The 21,784-nt window shown below is 43.9% G+C and overlaps 1 protein-coding gene across 2 annotated transcripts in view; it reads right to left on the bottom strand.

The window, feature by feature from the left end:
- Positions 1–2,097: 2,097 nt before the first annotated feature.
- Positions 2,098–21,784, bottom strand: part of ddah1 (dimethylarginine dimethylaminohydrolase 1) — a 137,938-nt gene continuing 118,251 nt past the window's right edge. For both annotated transcript variants that reach the window (XM_043700070.2, XM_087990353.1), the window contains exons 5-6: positions 12,049–12,192; positions 2,098–2,956 (exon numbers count right to left, since the gene is read on the bottom strand). In XM_043700070.2, coding sequence (XP_043556005.2) covers positions 2,846–2,956; positions 12,049–12,192 — 255 coding nt within the window. In that variant the 3' untranslated portion in view covers positions 2,098–2,845. The remainder of the gene's footprint in view (positions 2,957–12,048; positions 12,193–21,784) is intronic.

Here is a 21,784-nt window from a genome sequence, read left to right as displayed (position 1 = left end):
CTTCCTCCCACAGTCCAGAGATGTGCAGGTTAGGTGAATTGGCCACGGTAAATTGCCCATAGTGCTAGGTGCATTAGTCAGGTAAATGTGGGGGAATGGGTCTGGGAGGGTTGCTCTTCAGAGAGTTGGTGTGGACTTGTTGGGCCGAAGGGCCTGTTTCCACACTGTAGGGAATCTAATCTAAAATACTCATTTAGTGTCTCTCCCAATTTTTGCGGCTCCACACAAAGGCCGCCTTGCTGATCTTTGAGGGGCCCTAATCTCTCCCTAGTTACCCTTTTGTCCTTAACGTATTTGTAAAAACCCTTTGGATTCTCCTTAACTCTATTTGCCAAAGCTATCTCATGCCCCCTTTTTGCCCTCCTGATTTCCCTCTTAAGTATACTCCTACTGCCTTTATACTCTTCTAAGGATTCACTCGGATGCCTGCCTTGAAGAAGTTTTCCTCCTCTCTCTACAAAGATTTTACTGCTCCTCGGATGCTGCCTGAACTGCTGAGCTCTTCCAGCACCACTAATCCAGAATAAGGATTCACTCGATTTATCCTGTCTATACCTGACATACACTTCCTTCTTTTTCTTAACCAAAACCTCAATTCCTTTAGTCATCCAGCATTCCCTATACCCACCAGCCTTTCCTTTCACCTTAACAGGAATATACTTCTCTGGACTCGTTATCTCATTTCAGAAGGCTTCCCATTTTGCAGCCAACCCTTTACCTGTGAACATCTGCCTCCAATCAGCTTTTGAAAGTTCTTGCCTAATACCGTCAAAATTGGCCTTCCTCCAATTTAGAACTTCCACTTTTAGATCTGGCTTGCTAGGTGTGATTGTACTTACATTTAACTGTTCATTTTCATCAGTTGCAAACCTACAATATACCAACTTCCAGGTGAAAAGTGTTCAAAGATAATACATTGACAAGCAAGAGCTTTGCAATATTGTTTGGGAAGATTACAGTTGAAGGTCTCACAGTAAGAACATGCAACAAACAACTTTTTATTCTTTCACAGGATGTGGGCATCGCCAGCTGGGCCAGCATCTATTCAGAGAATCAACCCCATTGCTGTGGATCTGGAGTCACGTGTAGGCCAGACCAGGTAAGAACGGCAGTTTCCTTCCCTAAAGGATATTAATGAACCAGATGGCATTCCCACCCCCCCCCCCCCTCCAACAATGGTTTCATAATCATCGTGAAACTCTTCGATTTTCATTGAATATCAAATTCTACTACCTGCTGTGGCAGGATTCAAGCCCATGGCCCCAGAACATTACCTGAGTCTCCACCTTCATTTCTAGTGATAATACCACTAGGTCATTACCTCTCCTCAAAGAGAACTGCAAGTTGAAATAGAGTATTAGTCAGATCAAGGTTCACCTTCTCCCATGTAAACCAATCTCTGTTCACCAGTTTAACATAACACATCACTGTTGTAAATGTGAGGGAGGGATTTGATCCAATATTGTTAAGTATTCCAAAGATGCATCACTAACAATAATTTCCACTCTTGTCAGTAGAATTAATTAATTTTCAGGATAGTACTAAAAACATTTCAAATGCTTTTAAAATTTGAACCCTGTATTATTTCTCCCCTGGATCACTAAAACAATGAAGGATGTTTTTCTTATTAAAAGCTAGGTTTTGAAATGAAAAATACATGAACTTTTTATTTAAGATCGTCTTAACAGAAACCTGTTGGTTGTCACATGAAACCAACAAGAAATTCAGTCAAAGATAAAAAGATTATTACCGAAAAAAATTGTATAAAAAAAATCTTCTTTGATATTTTGGCAAAAGTTGAAATATTTAAACATGATTAAATAATATTGCAATAATTTCACTGTTAAAAGGGTGTTTGGCAAGAAACATCTGAAATGACTGTTGCAGTTTGATTACAGAAGTGACTAAGAGCAGTGTATAATGCATGGATGTGATGAGAAAGTCATTTGGAAACATAACCAAATTCAAACTAATAGCCCTTCTGATAAAATAGTAGCACACTTATAATGTTGCTTTGAATGTATACTTCTTCAAAATTATGAATATGAGTTTCAGTATTGGGTGGTGCAAGTTAAAATGGACCAAACACATTCAATGTAGCATTGGCAATGACTTTTATTTCATTCACATGAAGCAGATGAAGAACACAACAAGCAATCAAATTTGACAATCGTGAGACATGGTAATGCTTTGTGGCAAACTGAAGACAAAGCAGCCTTTGGCACAAACACTGGCAAACGGGTCAGCCTGACTTAAGCAGAACCATTGCTCCAAGTAAGGTCGAAGGCAGAATGGAACTGGGTCATTTAGAATGATTCATTACTGCAAGGTCAATGAAATGTGAAAGCAGGTTGTGGAATGCAAACGAAGGAGACAGTTGAAGGCATGCAAGTCACCAAGTGTTGTATTCCAAAACCTGCGCTGCGAGATATTAACGAGCAACTTTTGTCATTCACTGGAAAAGAATCAAAACAAAGGAAAACTAATTCCCACTTACAAAACAATCAACTGTAGTAAGTAAATAAAAATTGTAATCATTCTCTTATAAGATAAAATTCACCCTTTTAACATCTGAATATATATATATATATATCCTCGTCAGAATATCTGAGCAGTTAATTCAAAGAAAAGGAAGTTATACATAGTTTTAATCACAAGGTGGCAGTAACAGTCTACTTGATCCCAGCCTTCCAAAACACAGCATTCAGAGCACAGTGGAAGAGAAGGGTTTAGAAGAACTCAAGTAAAGATTGTAATTTCAGAATAGATTCAGTAACGTAGTAATCACATTATTGCCAATTAAAAGAAATTTCTTTTTTTGTTTAAAAAAGAGGAGCTTCATATTTCAAGCGCCTTTGTTCAGAAGTATGGAACAGCAAGTAAGGCTTCCATCAACTTTGGCCAGTTCAGTGTTGGAGACTGGAATCAATGTATAGTTGCTCAGGCTTTTAAACACCTGGGAGGGAGAAAGAGATAAACACATTTAAAATCTTCTCCAACTCACATGCAGACATATGTGTCGTTGAGACCTTTTGTCTAGCTTCAAACAGGATGAGCCACAAGATTGCCAAATTTCAAATAATGTGGGGAGGTAAAAGTCTAGTGGTATTATTGTTGGACTGCTAATCCAGAGACCCAGGGAATGTTCTGGGGAAACGGGTTGGAATCCCATCATGGCAGATGGTGGAATTTGAATTCAATAAGAAAAATTCTGGAATCAAAAGTCAATGAAGATCATTGTCGATTGTTGGGAAACCCCATCTGGTTCACTAATATCCGTTAGGGAAGGAAACTGCCTTCCTTACCTGGTCTGACTTACATGTGACTCCAGACCCACAGCAATGTGGTTGACTCACAACTGTCTTCAGGGCAATTAGGGATGGGCAATAATTGTTGGACTAGCTAGTGATGCCCACGTCCTGTGAATGAATAAAGGAAGTCACAACAGGAGAAAAGGATGGGGATTGGGGACAATTTGACTCTTGATTAATTGAAGCATTTTCATGGAGAAAGCAGCTCTATTCCCCTCCAGCCTCCAAGTTATTGCTGTGATTGTTTGAAATTTGACATTCCTGCATTTGTCCTGATGAGCGCAAAATAAAAACAGCTTGAAAGACATTTTCAAAAATGAATCACAATCTAATGACGACCGAGCTGAGAACTTTAAAGGGCTGAAAATGAAATGAATTTCCTGGTTCTAAATGATTCTGAGAAATATCTTTGACACACTGAGTCAGACAGTTTGGAATTCCCATTTTTTAAGTAAATTATGCTTCGCCCTGAATTAAAAATAATTTCAAACACACTGTTTGCAGATTTAACAAAGTTATCATTTCTTGTGGGTACCAACCAGTTAGAAAAGAGTGGATCATTTATATTTCTCAATTGGAAAACTTTGCAGAACATGTTACAGTGACTTGAAGTAGTCACTGATGCAATAGGTAATATAGAAGCCAACTGTGCACAGCAAGATCCCATAAACAGCAATGAGACAACGTATAAGATAATCAGGGGAATAGGCAGGGTGAAGAGAGAGCAGCTGTTCCCCTTAGAAAAAGAGTCAATAACAGGAGGTGGGGTAAGGAGGGATTTTAAACTAAATGACAGGAGTCTTGAAACAGGTTTGAGGTGAATTACTTTCACGCAGAGGGTGGTGGGGGTGTAACATGCACTGTCTCAGAGGGTGGTGGGGGTGTAACATGCACTGTCTCAGAGGGTGGTTGTATCAGGGAACCTCACAATCTACAAAAAGTACTTGACCACGTGCAGTCTCATAACATAGAGGGCTATAGGCCTCGTGTAGCAGAGTGGGGTAAGTGTACAGAGTATTTTTGGCAGCACAGAATTGATGGGCCAAAAGGCCTCCCCTGACCTGTATGAGTCAATGATTCCATAATGACCCCCAACGGCTTGTATCAGGTGATGCTGATTGAGGGATAAATATTGAAAAGGCCACAAGAACAACACAGCTTTTCTTCTTCAGTCGGTTTAAGGTGAGAGGGAGAACACTTCAAGGAGGTTTGTGAGGGAAGTCTTTTACACAGAGGGTGGTGGGTGCCTGGAACATGTTGACAGGGGAGGTAGGAGAAGCAGATGTGCCAGCAACGTTTAGGAGGCATTTAGACAGACACAAAAACAGACAGAGAAAAGAGGGGCATGGAGTGTGTGCAGGCAGATGGGATTAGCTTAGAATGGCATCATGGTCAGCACAGAAATGGTGGGCTGAAGGGACTGTTCCTGTGCTGTACTTGTCTGTGTTCTATGTACTATAGTGCATGATGGTTTGGAGGCTAATAGGACCTTGATTTAATATTGTATCCCAAAGACATTGCAGCACACTCTCTGTGCTATCCCAGATAACCGTACTCAAGGCTAGAATAGGAATCTGATCACTAGCCTGTCGGTCAAAGGGAGGAATCCTCCCAACAGAGCCAAGGCTAACAGAGAGCTTCAAAAAGACCAAAAGCTGTAATGGCTTGAACCCCCCCTGAGTTTCTGCAACATTATCTCCAGACTTGTTCTGAGCGATGCCGCAGGAGACCTGCTCATTCTACGAAAGCAGCCAACAATAAATTTCAAGAAATATATCTTTATTCAAAGTGACAAGTGGTTGTTTTGAAGGTATATCACGCAATTCAATAGAAATAAAAGCACTCAGGTGAATCAAAATGTGATTCTATGGCACACAAGGAGAGTTGTGAGGGCTAGAGTATTAGCGTGCATAGAGGATTGGTTGACTAACAAGAAGCAAAGAGTGGGGATAATTGAATTGAATTGAATTTATTGTCACGTGTACTGAGGCACAGTGAAAAGCTTTGTTTTGCGAGTAATACAAACAGGTCACAGAGTTAAGTAGCAAAGATAAGTAAATAATAGGTAAACAGCAGCAAAAACAAAAACACAGGTACAGGCAAATGTTAAGAGTTTGTGAGTCCATTCAGTATTCTAACAACAGTGGATAAGGAGCTGTTTCGAAACCGGCTGGTGCGTGTGTTCAGGCTTCTGTACTTGTTCCCTGATGGTAGAGGTTGTAGATAAACATTGCCAGGGTGGGATGGATCTTTGAGAATGCTGGCGGCCTTTCCTTGACCGAGGGCTTTGGAGATGGATTCTATAGATGGGAGGTTGGCCTTTGTGATTGTCTGGGCTGAGTTTACCACTCTCTGTAACCGTCTCCAATCATGAATGGTACGGTTGCCATACCAGCTAGTGAGACACAAGCAACAATTTGATTTCAGATAGTCAACATGGTTTCGTCAAGGGCAGGTTGTGTCTCACAAACCTCATTGAGTTTTTTGAGAAGGTGACCAGGCATGTAGATGAGGGTAGGGCAGTTGACGTGGTATACGTGGACTTCAGTAAAGCCTTTGATAAGATTCCACATGGTAGATTGTTGGAGAAAATGCAGAGGCATGGAATTGAGGATGATTTAGTAGTTTGGGTTAGAAACTGGCTTTCTGAAAGAAGGCAGCGAGTGGTGGTTGATGGAAAATATTCAGCCTGGAGTCTGGTTACTAGTGGTGTGTCACAAGGATCTGTTTTGGGACCACTGCTGTTTGTCATTTTTATAAATGACTTAGACACAAGCATAGGTGGATGGATTAGTAAATTTGCAGATGACACTAAAGTTGGTGGAGTAGTGGACAGTTTGGAAGAATGTTACAGGTTGCAGGGGGACCTGGATAAACTGCAGAATTGGGCTGAGAGTTCAAATGGAGTTCAATGCATCTAAATGTGAGGTGGTGCACTTTGGGAAGAATAACAGGAAGGCAGAGTACTGGGTTGATGGAGAGATTCTTTGTGGTCTGGATGTGCAGAGGGATCTTGGAGTCCATGTACATAGATCCCTGAAAGTTGCCACCCAGGTTGATAGTGCTGTTAAGAAGGCATACGGTGTGTTAGGTTTCATTGGGAGAGCGATTGAGTTCTGGAGCCACAATATCATGCTGCAACTATACAAAACGCTAGTGCGGCCTCACTTGGAATATTGTGTACAGTTCTGGTCCCCCCCTATTTCAGGAAGGATGTGGGAGCATTAGAAAAGGTGCAGAGGAGATTTACCAGGATGTTGCCTGGTCTGGAGGGAAGGTCTTATGAGGAAAGGCTGAGAGACTTGAACCTGTTCTCATTGGAAAGAAGAAGGCTAAGAGAGGATTTGATAGAGACATACAAGATGATCAGAGGATTAGATAGGGATGACAGTGAAAGTCTTTTTCCTAGGATGATGATGTCGGCTTGTATGGGGGGGGCATAACTATAAATTGAGGGGTGATAGATTTAAGACAGATGTCAGAGGCAGGTTCTTTACTCAGAGAGTGGTAAGGGCGTGGAATGCCCTGCCTGCTAATGTAGTCGACTCAGCCACATTAGGGAGATTTAAACAATCCTTAGATAAGCACATGGATGATGATGGGATAGTGTGGGGGGACGAGCTGAGAATAGTTCACAGGTTGGTGCAACATCAAGGGCCAAAGGGCCTGTTCTGCGCTGTATTGTTCTATGTTCTATCCAGACAGAATGCTCTCGATGGTGCACCTATAAATGTTGGCAAGGGTATTCACCGTCATGCCAAATTTTCTCAGCTGCCTGAGGAAGAAGCGATGTTGTTGGGCCTTTGTAACCAGTGCGTCCACATGAAGTGACCAAGAAAGCTTGTTGTGGTTGACCACTCCCAGGACCTTGACACTCTCCACTCGTTCCACCTCTGTGCTGTTAATGTGTAGGGTGGCATGAGTAACATCCCGCCGAAAGTCAATAATGAGTTCCTTGGTTTTGCCGGCATTGAGAGCTCGGTTGTTCTCAGTGCACCATTTATCCAGGTCTTCCATCTCCCATCTGTAGTCTGTTTCATCGCCATCTGAGATTCGGCCGACTATGGTGGTGTCATCAGCGAACTTGTAAATGGCATTAGTCTGGTATTTGGCAACGCAGTCATGGGTATACAGTGAGTACAGTAGGGGGCTGAGTACTCACCCCTGGGGGGCTCCAGTGTTGAGTGTTAGTGAAATATTGTCCCCAATCTTCACTGATTGTGGCCTGTGGGTCAGGAAACTGAGGATCCAGTTGCAGAGAGAGGGGCTTAGTCCGAGATCACTATGTGTAGTAATCAGTCTCAAGCGAATAATAGTGTTGAAGGCTGAACTGTAGTCAATGAGTAGGATTCTTACGTTGCTGTTCATGGTGTCAAGATGTTTTAGGGAGGAGTGAAGGACGTGGATCTATTGGTCCGATAGGCAAATTGGAGTGGGTCAAGAGTAGAGGGGAAGCTGGAGTTGATTAATGTCATGACCAGCCTTTCAAAGCACTTCATGACCACCGAAGTTAGGGCCACTGGGCGGTAGTCATTGAGACATGCTGCATGAGCCTTCTTAGGCACAGGGATGATGTTGACCTCTTGAAACAGGCCGGGACAGTGGCTGCTGCAGGGAGAGGTTGGAGATGTTGGAGAAGACCTCTGCCAGTTGATCTGCACATGCTCTGAGTGCACGGCCTGGCACTGTGTCTCGTCCCATCGCTTTCGTTGGATTCACTTGAAGGAAAAGTGATCTGCCCTCTGATGCAGTGACTGTTGGGATAGGTTCGTCAGGACTTGTCGGAACAGGTGTTACCTCTCCGTCAAAATTCTGCTCAAAGCGAGCATAGAAGGCGTTGAGATGATCTGGGAGGGATGTGTCATTGTCTGCTATCTTGCACTGTCTCTTTTTAGAACCTGTGAGGTCATTCAGTCCTTGCCATAGTTGCCGGGTGTCTCCTCCACACACTTGCTGATAGAGTCTGTGACAGTGGTGGCGTACTCGTCCAAGGTACCTGTGGCCTGTTTGAACACGGCCCAATCAGCCGATTCCAGGCAGCACCGGAGTTGATTCTCTGCCTCCTCCAACCAGCACTGGACCTGTATCCGCGAGGGGGTCTCCTAGTTGAGCTTTTGCCTGTAAGCCGGGAGAAGAAGCACGGCATTGTGGTCGGGGTTCCCGAAATGAGGGCGGGGGATGGAGTGGTGGGCATCTTTCACAGTGGTGTAGCAGTGGTCTAACATGTTTGGGCCCCTGGTGAGCCAGGTAATGTTCTGGTGGTAATTGGGCAACATTTTCCTTAGATTGGCTTGATTGAAGTCGCCAGTCACAATAAACAGGGCCTCAGGGTGTTCTGTCTCCAGGGTGTTAGTGGTGGAGTACAGCACATCCAGAACTTCCTCAACCTTTGCTTGTGGTGGTATGTACACTATTCTGGCTGGCAGTCAGTGACTAATGGTGTGCCTCAGGGATCCGTGTTGGGAACCACAAATTATTTATAATTTATATCGATGATCTGGAGTTGGGGGCCACGTGTAGTGTGTCAAAGTTTGCCAATGACACTAAGATGAGTGGTAGAGCAAAGTGTGCAGAGGATTGTGGAACTTTGCAGAGGAACATAGATACATTGAGTGAGTGGGCAAAGGTCTAGCAGATGGACTACAACGTTAGTAAATGTGACGTCATCCATTTTGGTCGGAGTAACGGTAAAAAGGATTATTATTTGAACGGTAAAAAGTTGCAGCATGCTACTATGCAGAGGGACCTGGGTGTCCTTGTGCATGAATCACAGAAGGTTGGTCTACAGGTACAACAGGTCATTAGGAAGGCAAATGAAACTTTGTCCTTCATTGCTAAAGGGATTGAGTTTAAAAGCAGGGAGGTTATGTTGCAGCTGTACAAGGTGCTGGTGAGGCCACACCTGGAGTACTGTGTGCAGTTTTGGTCTCCTTCCTTGAGAAAGGATGGACTGGCACTGGAGGGGGCGCAGAGGAGGGTCACTGGGTTGATCCCGGAGTTGAGGAGTTGGCTTATGAGGAGAGACTGAGTAGATTAGGATTATATTCACTGGAATTTAGAAGAATGAGGGACATTTTATAGAAACATATAAAATTATGAAGGGAATCGATAAAATAGAAATAAAGAGGATGTTTCCGTTGGTAGGTGAGACTAGGACAAGAGCACATGGCCTGAAGATTAGAGGGAACAGGTTTAGAACTGAACTGAGAAGGAATTTCTTCACCCAGAGGGTTGTGAATCTATGGAATTCCTTGGCCAGGGAAGTAGTTGATGCTACTTCAGTAATCACCTTTAAAGCTAAGGTAGATACTTCTTTGAAAAATAATGGAATTAAGGGATATGGTAAGTGGAATTGAGGCCACGAAAAGATCAGCCATGATTTTATTAAATTGGGGAGCAGGCTCGATGAGCTGGACGGCCTCCTGATTGTATGTTCTTACGTCAATGTGAAAACACAAACAGAAATTGCTGGTGAAGCTCAGCAGATCTGGCAGCATCTGTGAAGAGAGACCCGAAATGTTAACTCTGATTTCTCTCCACAGATGCTGCCTGAGCTTTTCCAACAGTTTCTGTTTTTGTTCTTGATTTACATCATTCGCAGTTTTTTTTTGGTTTTGGAGAAGAGTTAATATCCCAGAAAGCTCGCCATCTCTGAATTTTGTTCATGTTTGCAAGAGTCAGCTCTAGGGCTTCAGACAAATTCTAATTTCATGTATATTTGCAAGCCACAGGCTAGATTAGATTACTTACACCGTGGAAACAGGCCCTTCGGCCCAACAAGTCCACACTGACCAGCCGAGGCGTAACCCACCCAGACCCATTCCCCTTCACCTAACATTACGGGCAATTTAGCATGGCCAATTCACCTCTGGAGGAAACCAGAGCACCCTGAGGAAACCCACGCAGACACGGGGAGAATGTGCAAACTCCACACAGAGAGTTGCCTGAGGCGGGAATTGAACCCAGGTCTCTGGCGCTGTGAGGCAGCAGTGCTAACCACTGTGCCACCGTGCCGCCCAGAACAAGGCTATCTAAAACAAAGATAGCAATAACATCAATTTAATTCCGGTCACTGCAATATCTCAATATGATCCCTGTCACTTGATGTTCCTTGGTCTGGTTTATGTTGTTGTGTTCACAAAGAGAAATTCAGCCAATTCTCACAATCCTTGCATTTACAAAAGGAAAGTTTTTAAGTTACTCAAAACTGTCATTGAACTGAAATGCAAAACATAAAACTAAATGACATGTTTGACAATGTTTTAAAAAATGCCAAGCAAGACAAAAGTAGTTTTCTTCTTACAAAATTCCCAGATTCCAAGGGGTGGTATCTGAAAACCTTTATGAGTGATTCATCTCTGTACTGTGTTTTGTCTCATTTACTTCAATCATTTGCAAGTCTATCTTCTTATTACCAAAAGTAGGGCCATAACTTGTCTCCCAGGGGTGGGCTGTGGGTATAAATTGGAGGATCTTTCAAAGAACTGGTAGACATATGATGGGCTGAATGGCCACTTGCCACATGCTGAGATACTATGATTCCATTGGGAAAATGTCATGACTGCTGCGTAACTTAACTCACCTTCATTTTTATTCAGTGGAAACACGGTCAATAATAACTTTTCAAAGAGATTGCATTTAACCCTCAGCATTGAACACTGTACAGGAGCACTGTACAGGGGGCTGAGAACATTGCAAGCAATGAGCCATCATAGTGCTGGGGATTTGATGATTTTAATATGGGTAGCATGGACTTGTTCCAGATTGCAGCTTCTTAATAATAACAAGGAAACGTAACAACAATTTTGTTCCCCCTTGCTTGGGGAAGGATATAGCTATATTGGAGGCAGTTCAGAAGAGGTTCACTAGATTGCTTCCAGAGATGGGAGGTTTGTCTGAAGAAGAGAGATTGAGCAGGTTACGCTGACACACGGTGAAGTTTCGCAGAATGACAGGAGGTTGAGTTGAAGTCTGTCAGATGCTAAAGGGGATTGACACAGTCAACGTGGAGGTGAGGTTTCCTCATGTCGGGTGATCATGTCAATGTGAAGTCATTGTTTTAGGACAAGGGGTAGTAGATTTAAAACAGAGATGGGGAGAAATTATTTCTTGTCAAGTATCATGAATCTGTGGAGCTCAATGCCCAGAATGTGATGGATGCTGGGACCCTGAAGTAAAATTGCAAGAGGAGGTGGACAGGTTTTTCACTGGCAATGGGTTGAAGGGCAGTAAAATGGCATTGAAGCTGAGATGAGATCAGCCACCATCATATTAAATAGAAGGGCTGAATGGCCTACTGCTGTTTCTAGCTTTTTTTTATTCATTCATGGCATGTGGGCATTGCTGGCTCGGCCAAGCAGTTATTTCCCATCACTTATTGTCCGGGGGGTCAGTTCAGTGTCAGCCACATTGCTGTGGGTCTGGAGTCACATGGAGGCCAGACCGGTAAGGGTGGCACTAAAGGGCATTAGTGAATCAGATGGGTTTTATAATAGTCAATAGCAGTTTTATGGTCATCAGTAGATTCTTAATTCCAGACATTTTTATTTATTCAATTTGAATTCCACCATCTGCTGTGGCGGGATTCGAACCCAGAACATAAGCTGAGGTTCTGCATTAACGGTCTAGCGATAATGCCACAAGGTTCTTATGTAACAGCAAGTTAGCTGTAAAAGCTCCTCTTCTGAGCAAAAGTTCTTTAAGAAGTTCACCAAAGTGAAAGCAATGTTTGATTTACCTTAGCACTTTCAGGAAACTCCTTTGCAGTTCGGTGCAGTAGAACGTGGCCCTTCTCTGGGCTGTTCAGGTAAACACAGTTTGCAGCTTCATCATCTGGCAATTTAAGCGTGCTGTAGCTGTGGTCACTCAAGCCCAGCATTTGCTGTTGAGTAAAAGAAGTCAGTCAAACTCAGGGAAGCAGCCACAGTAAAGCCACACTTAACTGGCTCAGTTAGCAGAGACAACCTCTTCCTTTATTTTCTGATCTGATGGGAGCAGGATGTGGCTTTCTAGCCTGTTCCATCGGTTCAAGAACTGATCATCGGTCCAACCAGGGACAGGCATGTCCAGTTAGTTTTCACCATACAGAGAACCAGGTGAGAAAGAGGTGCTCATTTTTGTCATTACACTCTGAAATAATTCTGAATGGATTATGAAGAATTCACAGCGTAGAAACAGGCCATTTGGCCCAACAGATTGATGCCAGTCTCTCTGCTGTGTGTGAACCTCCTTCTTCCTCATCTTGATCACACTATCAGCACATCCCTCTGCTCTTTGTGACTTGTATATTTATCTGACTTCCCCTTAAATACATCTCTGCTTTCCTCGTAGTAGTGAGATCCACATTCTCACCCCTGTCTCTATACAAGCTTTCCCCTCTATTAGTTAGTTTATGGTTTTAATTGGTGGCTCTTATAGCTGGCCATTACTCTACCAGAAAGAATGAACTTTGAGTTTTTTTTATTCATTCACAGGGGGTGTGAGTATCACTGGGCCAGTATTTATTGCCCATCCCTAAGTGCCCAGAGGGCAGATAAACTGAGCCATGTTGCTGTGCACCTGAAGTCACATGTAGGCCAGAGCAGGTGAGAATGGCAGTTTCCTTCTTTAAAGGGAACCTGAGGGGACTTTCCTGATTACCGACAATGAATTCATGGTCATCATTAGACTCTTAATTCCCAATTTTTATTAAATTCAAACCCACCATCTGCCATGGTATGAGTCAAACTTGATTTTCCTGGAATTATATCTGGGTCTCTGGATTAACGGTCCAGTGACACTAGGACATTGTCTCCCCTTGACTATCCATCACCATCCTGACTTGGAACTATACTGGTACAACTTCAGTGTCACTCGGTCAAAATCCTTGATCTTCCTCTTTCATAGCTTTGGGAATGTTACAACACCTGAACAACTTGGAAGCTCTAAACCAGCTTGTCCAGGGTAGTTAGGTTTGGGTGATAAATACTGGCCCAACATCTATTGAATGAATAAAAGAACTCACCCACTTTTATGCTTTATTTCTCTAATATTTTTCTGTGCCTTTCATCACACTGTTATGGCTATACTGCCGTCTCACACTACTGATCTCCACACAGCCTGGAGCTTTTATTGACAAACAGACACATTTTGAGTTACACCTCCAAACCCAACACCTGCAATTTCATTAATATAAAACCAAAATACTGCAGATTTGAAATAAAAACAGAAAATGCTGGAAAAGCCTGATGGATCGGCATGGTGGGATCTGTGGAGAGAGAAACAGGTTTAATATTTTGAGTCCCGTGCCTCTCCTTGATAACCAAAGGGAGGTAGAAATACAATGGATGTAGCTGATCAAAAGGATGGCCTGGGAAAAAGAGGGGTGGATTCAGATAGCAATGAGGGCAGAGAGGCTACATTACATTAAAGATGTCACAGAACAAAAGGCAAAGGAAGCAGTGGCAGCTTTAGGAAAGGAACAAAGTGTTGATCTATTGTGTGTGTTAAAGACAGAACAATGAACAACTGTGTCTGAGAATAAAACATGGAGACAAGATTTAAACCACTAAGTGGCCAGCATTCACCCTAAACAGAGAGTGAAAAAGCCTTCTTAGTAAGAGGATTAAATTATAACCTCCAGGATGCGGACAAGAAAGATTTCTTAGCAGCAGTACAAACAACATTGAAAGACAACCAACTCACAGACAGACTATCAGACAGACAGTCGCACCAACATTCAGCAGAAAAAAGGAAGGAAACACACTCAATACACAAGACAGGAAAGGATTTTTAAAAAATAAAAATGTCGCTATGCTTCCTGCAGACAAAGGACGCTTGACAGTCATTCTAAATCAAAGAGACTACATTGAGAAAGCGAACGTGAAAGTGTTGCAGATACCAACACTTACCAACAGATGGCGATAGACCCGACCCCACAACAAGAAAACCGAATCACAGCCCGACTCAAAAACACTTTAGAAATTTGGAGAAATAAATAAGACTGACTTCCAAAAAATGAAACCAGATCGATCCAACACACTACGCTTGTATGGATTACCCAAAATTCACAAACCAGGAGCCCCCCCTCAGACCCATAGTCTCACTGTCTGGAATACCAACTTATAGACTGGCCAAAGACTAAAACACTTAATAGAAGACTCACCCCACTCCATCCACACCACCCAAGAATTCCTGAAGACCATCAAAGACATCAAGATAGAAGAGGATGAAATAATGGTCTCCTTTGATGTAACAGCCCTGTTTACATCAATCAACATTAACCTGGCCAAGGAAACACTGACTACACTATTAGAAGACCCAAAGACACATATACCAAACACCACTAACTTCATCAGCAAGGACATTATCATCAAGCTAGTGGACCTATGCCTTATCACACACTTCACTTTCAACAACAAAACCTACAGACAAACCAACAGAACACCCACGGGATCTCCGATATCAGGGTCCTTAGCAGAGGCAGTAATGCAGAGACTCAAACAAACAGCTCTACCAACCATCCAACCCAAACTCTGGGTCCACTACGTGGATGACACCTTTGTCATCACCAAATGAATCAAATTAGAGGAAGCCTTCAACACCATCAATAATACCCTTACTGGCATAAAATTCACTAAAGAGGAGGAAAACAACAACAAACTGCCATTCCTAGATGTCACTGTAGAGTGACCAGCCAATGTGGAACTTCAAACCAGCGTCTACAGGAAAACAACACATACGGACGAAATGCTGAACTACAAAAACAATCATCCCAACACCAACAAATGAAGCTGCATTAGAACATTATTTTAACGAGCCACCACACACTGCAGCACAGAGGAACTACGCTGAGCAAAGGAATATCACCTATACAGTGTATTCAAAAAGAACGGGTCCCCAATGAACATAGTCTGCCGATTTAGAGTCATAGAGTTATAGAGCTGTACAGCATGGAAACAGACCCTTCGGTCCAACCCATCCATGCTGACCAGAATCCCAAGGAGAAAGTGAGGACTGCAGATGCTGGAGATCAGAGCTGAAAAATGTGTTGCTGGAAAGTGCAGAAGGTCAGGCAGCATCCAAGGAGCAGGAGAATCGACGTTTCAGCCATAAGCATGATTCCTGAAGAAGGGCTTATGCCCGAAATGTCGTTCTCCTGCTTCTTGGATGCTGCCTGACCTGCTGCGCTTTTCCAGCAACACATTTGTCAGACCAGAATCCCAACCCAATCTACTCCCACCTGCCAGCACCCGGCCCATATCCCTTCCTATCCCATCCAAATGCCTCTTAAATGTTGCAACTGTACCAGCCTCCACCACTTCTTCTGGCAGCTCATTCCATATATTTTAAGTTTAATCAAGAAATATATCTCCAAAAACATATAATCAAGAAAGAACCCACTCTACTCACTACTACAGCCTTTCTATTGGACACACTTAAAACAACGATTAACTTCGCCCAAACAGGTTCCTCCAAGATTAGTTGTGAAATTCACTGTTTGTTAATTTTCCCAGATGCACTCCGATGTCCAGCGATACATGAATTCAAAAAAGCAAAGGCAGTAACTGTGCAGGTTCTCTCTCTCTCTGTCTCTCTCTCTCCTGCACTGTCCTCACCACGTGCTTCCTTTGTCTGCTCTTCTCCCTTTTAAAACTGCTGTCGTTTTGACTTTTTTTTCCCAAAGTTCCAAAACAATGCAACAGCATATAAAACAGTAATTGCTGCTCCTGGAATTCGAGGAAATCACCTCCAACACCTAAAATACCTCAAAAAAGGAGCAGCCGATACAGCCAGAAATTTTTCCCATCCTCCATCTTGGATTACCTAGAATCCTTCTGAGCAACAACCCCAAACAAGCAGACAAAGCACGTCCAGAAACCGTAGCCACTCCCCCCTACATCAAAGACATCTTGGAAATGACTGCCAGACTACTCAGACCCCTTGGCATGATGGTAGCCCACAAACCCAACAACACACTAAAACAGCAGCTAATGAACTTGAAAGGTCCTATATAGACAACAAGTCAGAGGACCAACCAGCAGGATACGTGAACATCAAAAAGACATGAAACCTCTCTCACTAGTATCCTTACATATAGATGAGGAAGGACAGCACTTCAACTGGGGACAATGCATCGATCCTAGGGCAAGCCAAACAAAGATGTGCATGAGAATTCCTAGAAGCAAGGCATTCCAACCGGAACTCTATCAACAAATACATTGACTTGGATCCCATTTACGGCCCCCTGAGAGAAAGAACAGGGTATGACATCATCATAGGAAATGATGTCACCACAGAAAATGATGTCACCAACCCAAGGAAACCTAAACACATAAATGAAAAGCGGGCCATACCACCAGTGCTTCACTGGAGGCTCACTGATGATATTACCTAGTATGGTGATGAGATGTCTCCCTGAAACCAAACCTTCCAGCTCAGTGAGCAAACATACATCCAGAAGCATTGATTGTCTCAAACTGTTGAACTCAATATTGAAGTGACTTCCATATTTAAGACGTTGATAATTCCAAATAATATGCCTCCAATGTCAAGATTATTCAGCTTTCCAGTTGTGCTTTTATTTAAATTTTTACCTCACCAATTACATTACATCCTCCCATTATTCACCACCATTACATTTCACCAAAATAATTCACAGCTCTAATCATTCCCAGAAAAAAACATCAATAATTTTTATCGAATCCCTACAGCATGGGAATAGACCCTTCAGCCCAACAAGCTCATATCAACCCTCTGGAGAGCAACCCACACAGAGCCACCACCCCTGCCCTATCCCTACGTTTTCCTATAGATAATACACCTAACCTACACATCTCTGTAATCAATAGGCAATTTAGCACAGGCCAATCCACCCTAAGCTGCACATCCTTGGACTGTGGGAGGAAACCGGAACAGCCAGAGGAAAACTACACAGACACAGGGAGAATGTGCAAACTCCACACAGACGGTCACCTGAGGCTGGAATCAAACCAGGGCCCCTGGTGCTGTGAGGCGGCAGTGCTAACCACTGAGCCACACCCCTGTGCTGCTCTCGCTGACTAATCAGCCAGCGTTCCAGATGCTATTCCGATAAAATGCCTGGTGGAGGAATGACAGGCGAAAACATTCAAATAAAAACAAAACACTGCAGGTGCTGGAAACCTAAAACAAGCACAGAGAATGCTGGAGAAACTCAGCAAGTCTGGCAGCATCTGTGGAGAGAGAAACAAAGTGAAGGTTTTCAGTCTGTTATGATGAAAAAGAGTCATATCAGACCCAAAACGTGGTGAAGTGGTGTCTCTGAAGTGGTGTCACTCAGCCTGTGTCGAGATGGCTGTCATGTTAACTCAGTGTTCCATAAAGAAAACGCATTGATGCGGGAGCTCTGTTGGATGAGGCTGAAAGGCACTGAAAGGGTTAATGCTGAGGTGCACCTGCACTATAGCAACATGGGGAGAGAATGCCTTTGTATCCTCAAGAGTTATCTTTGCACAATCACCATGGTACGGATCCAGAGATGTATAGGGACATGGGAATATTAGATCTAAGAGCAGGAGGAGGCCATTCAGCCCTGTGAACATGCTCCACCATTTGATACAGTCATAGCTGAGCTCATCTCGGTTCACCTCCACTCTCCTGCTCTCTCCCAATAGCCCTTCAACCCATTACTCAGTATTAGAGCTGCACTAATGTTCCAAAGGCATGGTCTCCAATCCCAGCACACCAGTTGGGGAATTTAAAATTCAGTCCATTGAATAAAATCTGGACTGGAAAGCTTTGTTAGAAACCTCTTAAAGACAGGGTACCACCCTTCACTGGCACAAATCTCTGCCCTCTGACACTGCTGGGACCCAGGTAACTCCAGGGGAGAGGGTGCAGGGGTGGAAGGGCTTGACTACCTCAATGGGGTAGGGTTTGGATTCTGAAGTATAGGCTGAGAGACACCACCTATCCGCTCCATCCTCCTCTCCGACCTATCACCTTCATTCCCTCCCCCTATCACCTTCATTCACCTATTGTACTCTTGGCTACCTTCTTCCCATCCCCACCCTCCTCTCATTTATGTCTCCACCCTGGAGGCTCCCTGCCTTCATTCCTGATGAAGGGCTTTTGCCCGAAACGTTGATTTTCCTGCTCCTTGGATGCTGCCTGACCTGCTGTGCTTTTCCAGCACCGCTCTAATCTAGGCTCTGATCTCCAGCATCTGCAGTCCTCACTTTTGCCTTGGAAAGATATTGGTCAAGAGCAGGTGGGTGGGACTAGTTTAGTTTGGGATAATGTTTGGCATGGACTGGTTGGACGGAAAGGTTGTTTCTGTGCTGTCTGACTCAATGATTATGACATTGATCAAACAAAATTCAACGACAAAGCCTGCAAGGACATTATAAATCCATCTGGAATAGGAACAGGAATAGGCCTTTTGGCCCCTTGAGCCTGCTCTGCCATTCAATAGGATCATGGATGATCCAACATTCCTTACGTCCACTTCCCTGTGTTTTCCCTGTAACCCTCGAAGAGTTACCAGACGTGTAATATTAGCTCTGGTTTCTTCCCTCAAATGTTACCCAGCCTGCTGAGTTTCTCCAGCAATTTCTGTTTCTGTTAACGTGGTAAAGAAGGGGAAACAGGGGCTAGGACAGATTGCATCCCTTCTCCAATGGGCTCACCCTATCAGTGAACTGAAATCGATTCACTCAAAACTGAGTGCTGACTACACTGGGGACTCCCTGGTTTCAAATGTACCTTAGTCACAGGCTAAACACCAGCTATGCTGGAGATTCATACCAAGTCATGTTGCTGAAAGAAAGTTCATTTCGAGCGTGAAGTAGGCCACCTTTTCTCAAACTGCTGTGTTTCAGAAATAAGAACCAGCAGATTATGAGAGATGTTAGTTTGCTCAGAGATAGACTACCTTCCAGCACAGATACAGCTGCTGAGCACAAATCCCAGCACAGCAACCCAGAGATTTCAGCTACATCATTCACTGATCTCCAGTACCTCCCTGACACTGATGGGAAGGGACATGAACTGGAAGCAAAGCATTCAATGATTCAGAAGAGAAGGAACACAGACAAAAATAATAAAGGACACACAGAGTTTGCACTCAGCTGCAAGTACAACATGAAGTCAGGGAGCCGACTGGGTCAGAGGTCACATGACACCAGGTTAGAGTCCAACAGGTTTGTTTGAAATCACAAGCTTTCAGAGCGTTGCCCCTTCACCAAGTAAACTGACGAAGGCACTGCACCTGACGAAGGGTTAGTGCTCTGAAAGCTTGTGATTTCAAATAAACCTGTTGGACTATAACCTGGTGTCATGTGCCTCTGACAATTACAACAGACAGGTTTGCAAGATTGTGGTGAATAAGTGCACAGCAACTCCCACGACCAGTGACACTGAATTCAAAATTCTCACATTATTAATTTCTATTTGAAACCAGGCTCAGCAGAAGTCAATTAAAACAACCTTCTCATTGTGGTTTCAACTGACCTTTCAGGGTACCCGGCCTTATTTATGACAATAGACAATAGGTGCAGGAGTAGGCCATTCTGTCCTTCAAGCCAGCACCACCATTCATTATGATCATGGCTGATCATTCCTAATCAGTATCCTGTTCCTGCCTTATCCCCATTACCTTTGATTCCACTATCCTTAAGAGCTCCATCCAACTCTTTTTTTTTAGATTAGATTACTTACAGTGTGGAAACAGGCCCTTCGGCCCAACAAGTCCACACCGACCCACCGAAGCGTATACCACCCAGACCCATACTCCTATGTTAACCCCTTCACCTAACACTACGGGCAATTTAGCATGGCCAATTCACCTAACCTGCACATTTTTGGATTGTGGGAGGAAACCGGAGCACCCGGAGGAAACCCACGCAGACACGGGGAGAATGTGCAAACTCCACACAGAGAGTCGCCAGAGGCGGGAGTTGAACCTGGGTCTCTGGCGCTGTGAGGCAGCAGTGCTAACCACTGTGCCACCGTGCCGCCCAAAAAGTATCCAGAGACCTGGCCTCCACAGCCTTCTGGGGCAGAGCATTCCATACACCCACCACTCTCTGAGTGAAGAAGTTTCTCCTCAACTCTGATCTAAATGGCCTACCCCTTACTTTTAAACTGTGTCCTCTGGTTCGGGACTCACACATCAGCAGAAACATGCTTCCTGCCTCCAGTGTGTCCAATCCTTTAATAATCTTATACGTCTCAATCAGATCCCCTCTCAGCCTTCTAACCTCAAGCCCAGTCACTCCAATCTTTCAGCGTAAGATAGTCCCGCCATTCTGGGAATTGACCTTGCGAACCTACGCTGCACTCCCTCAACAGCCAGAATGTCTTTCCTCAAATTTGGAGACCAAATCTGCGCACAATACTCCAGGTGCGGTCTCACCAGGGCCCTGTACAGCTGCATAAGAACCTCTTTGCCTCTATACTCAATCCCTCTTGTTATGAAGGCCAGCATGCTTTTAGCTTTCTCCACTGTCTGCTGTACCTGCATGCTTGCTTTCATTGGCTGATGTACAAGAACACCTAGATCTCGTTGTACTGCCTCTTTACCTAAATTGACTCCATTTAGGTAGTAATCTGCCTTCCTGTTCTTGCCACCAAAGTGGATAATCACACATTTATCCACATTAAACTGCATCTGCCATGCATCTGACCACTCACCTAACCTGTCCAGGTCACCCTGTAATCTCCTAACATCCTCCTCACATTTCACCCTGCCACCCAGCTTCATTGCACAGCTGTTAACAATTCTTTTGTCATGTATAAATGTTTGTTCACTCGGCGGTAAAGACATTATCTGATTTATTTTGTGATCTCTATCGCCTTTGTCCTTGCTGTCTTCCTGTAATTGGAGTTGCATTTTACTAGTGCCCTGGTGAGAGGTTGGTGTCTGGATGAGCGTGAGGAAGGTGGGTAACATTGTGAAGGAAGGAAGGGGACAAACTGCCCATCAGGTTCTCAATGCCAGAACATTCTGCCAACAATACCCTGGGATGATTTGATGGGGACAGTGAACAGAGAGCTTTACTCTGCAGCTAACCCCGTGCTGTCCCTGTCCTGGGAGTGTTTGATGGGGACAGTGTAGAGGTTGCTTTACTCTTCTTCTAACCCTGTGCTGTCCCTGTCTGGGAGCGTTGGATGGGGGATGGTGTAGAGAGAGCTTTACTCTGTATGTAACCTTATGCTGTCCCTGTTCTGGGAGTGTTTGATGGGGGACAGTGTATAGATAGCGCCCCCTGGCTACCCTCAGCCACCCTGATTTGCTGAAAAGGGCAGAAGCTCCAGTGTCTTTTATTGAACTGGAATGAGAATACAGCCGAGCTCCCAGTAATGTCCATGCAGAGTCACTGCTCACTCTTCAGCCCGTTGTTAGGTCAGGCAGAACTGGACTTAATCCGATATGGGGAAACTTGCACAATGAAAATCATTGCAAAACTGCACAATGCTGAACACCATCACTCCTCAGATAGTGAAGCAGTCCT

Source organism: Chiloscyllium plagiosum, unplaced genomic scaffold, assembly GCF_037043375.1.
Source record: "Chiloscyllium plagiosum isolate Xiang-an unplaced genomic scaffold, Cpla_swu_hap1 HiC_scaffold_9, whole genome shotgun sequence".
In the NCBI taxonomy this organism is placed as follows: domain Eukaryota; kingdom Metazoa; phylum Chordata; class Chondrichthyes; order Orectolobiformes; family Hemiscylliidae; genus Chiloscyllium; species Chiloscyllium plagiosum.
This window is presented reverse-complemented; position numbering and strand designations above follow the sequence as displayed.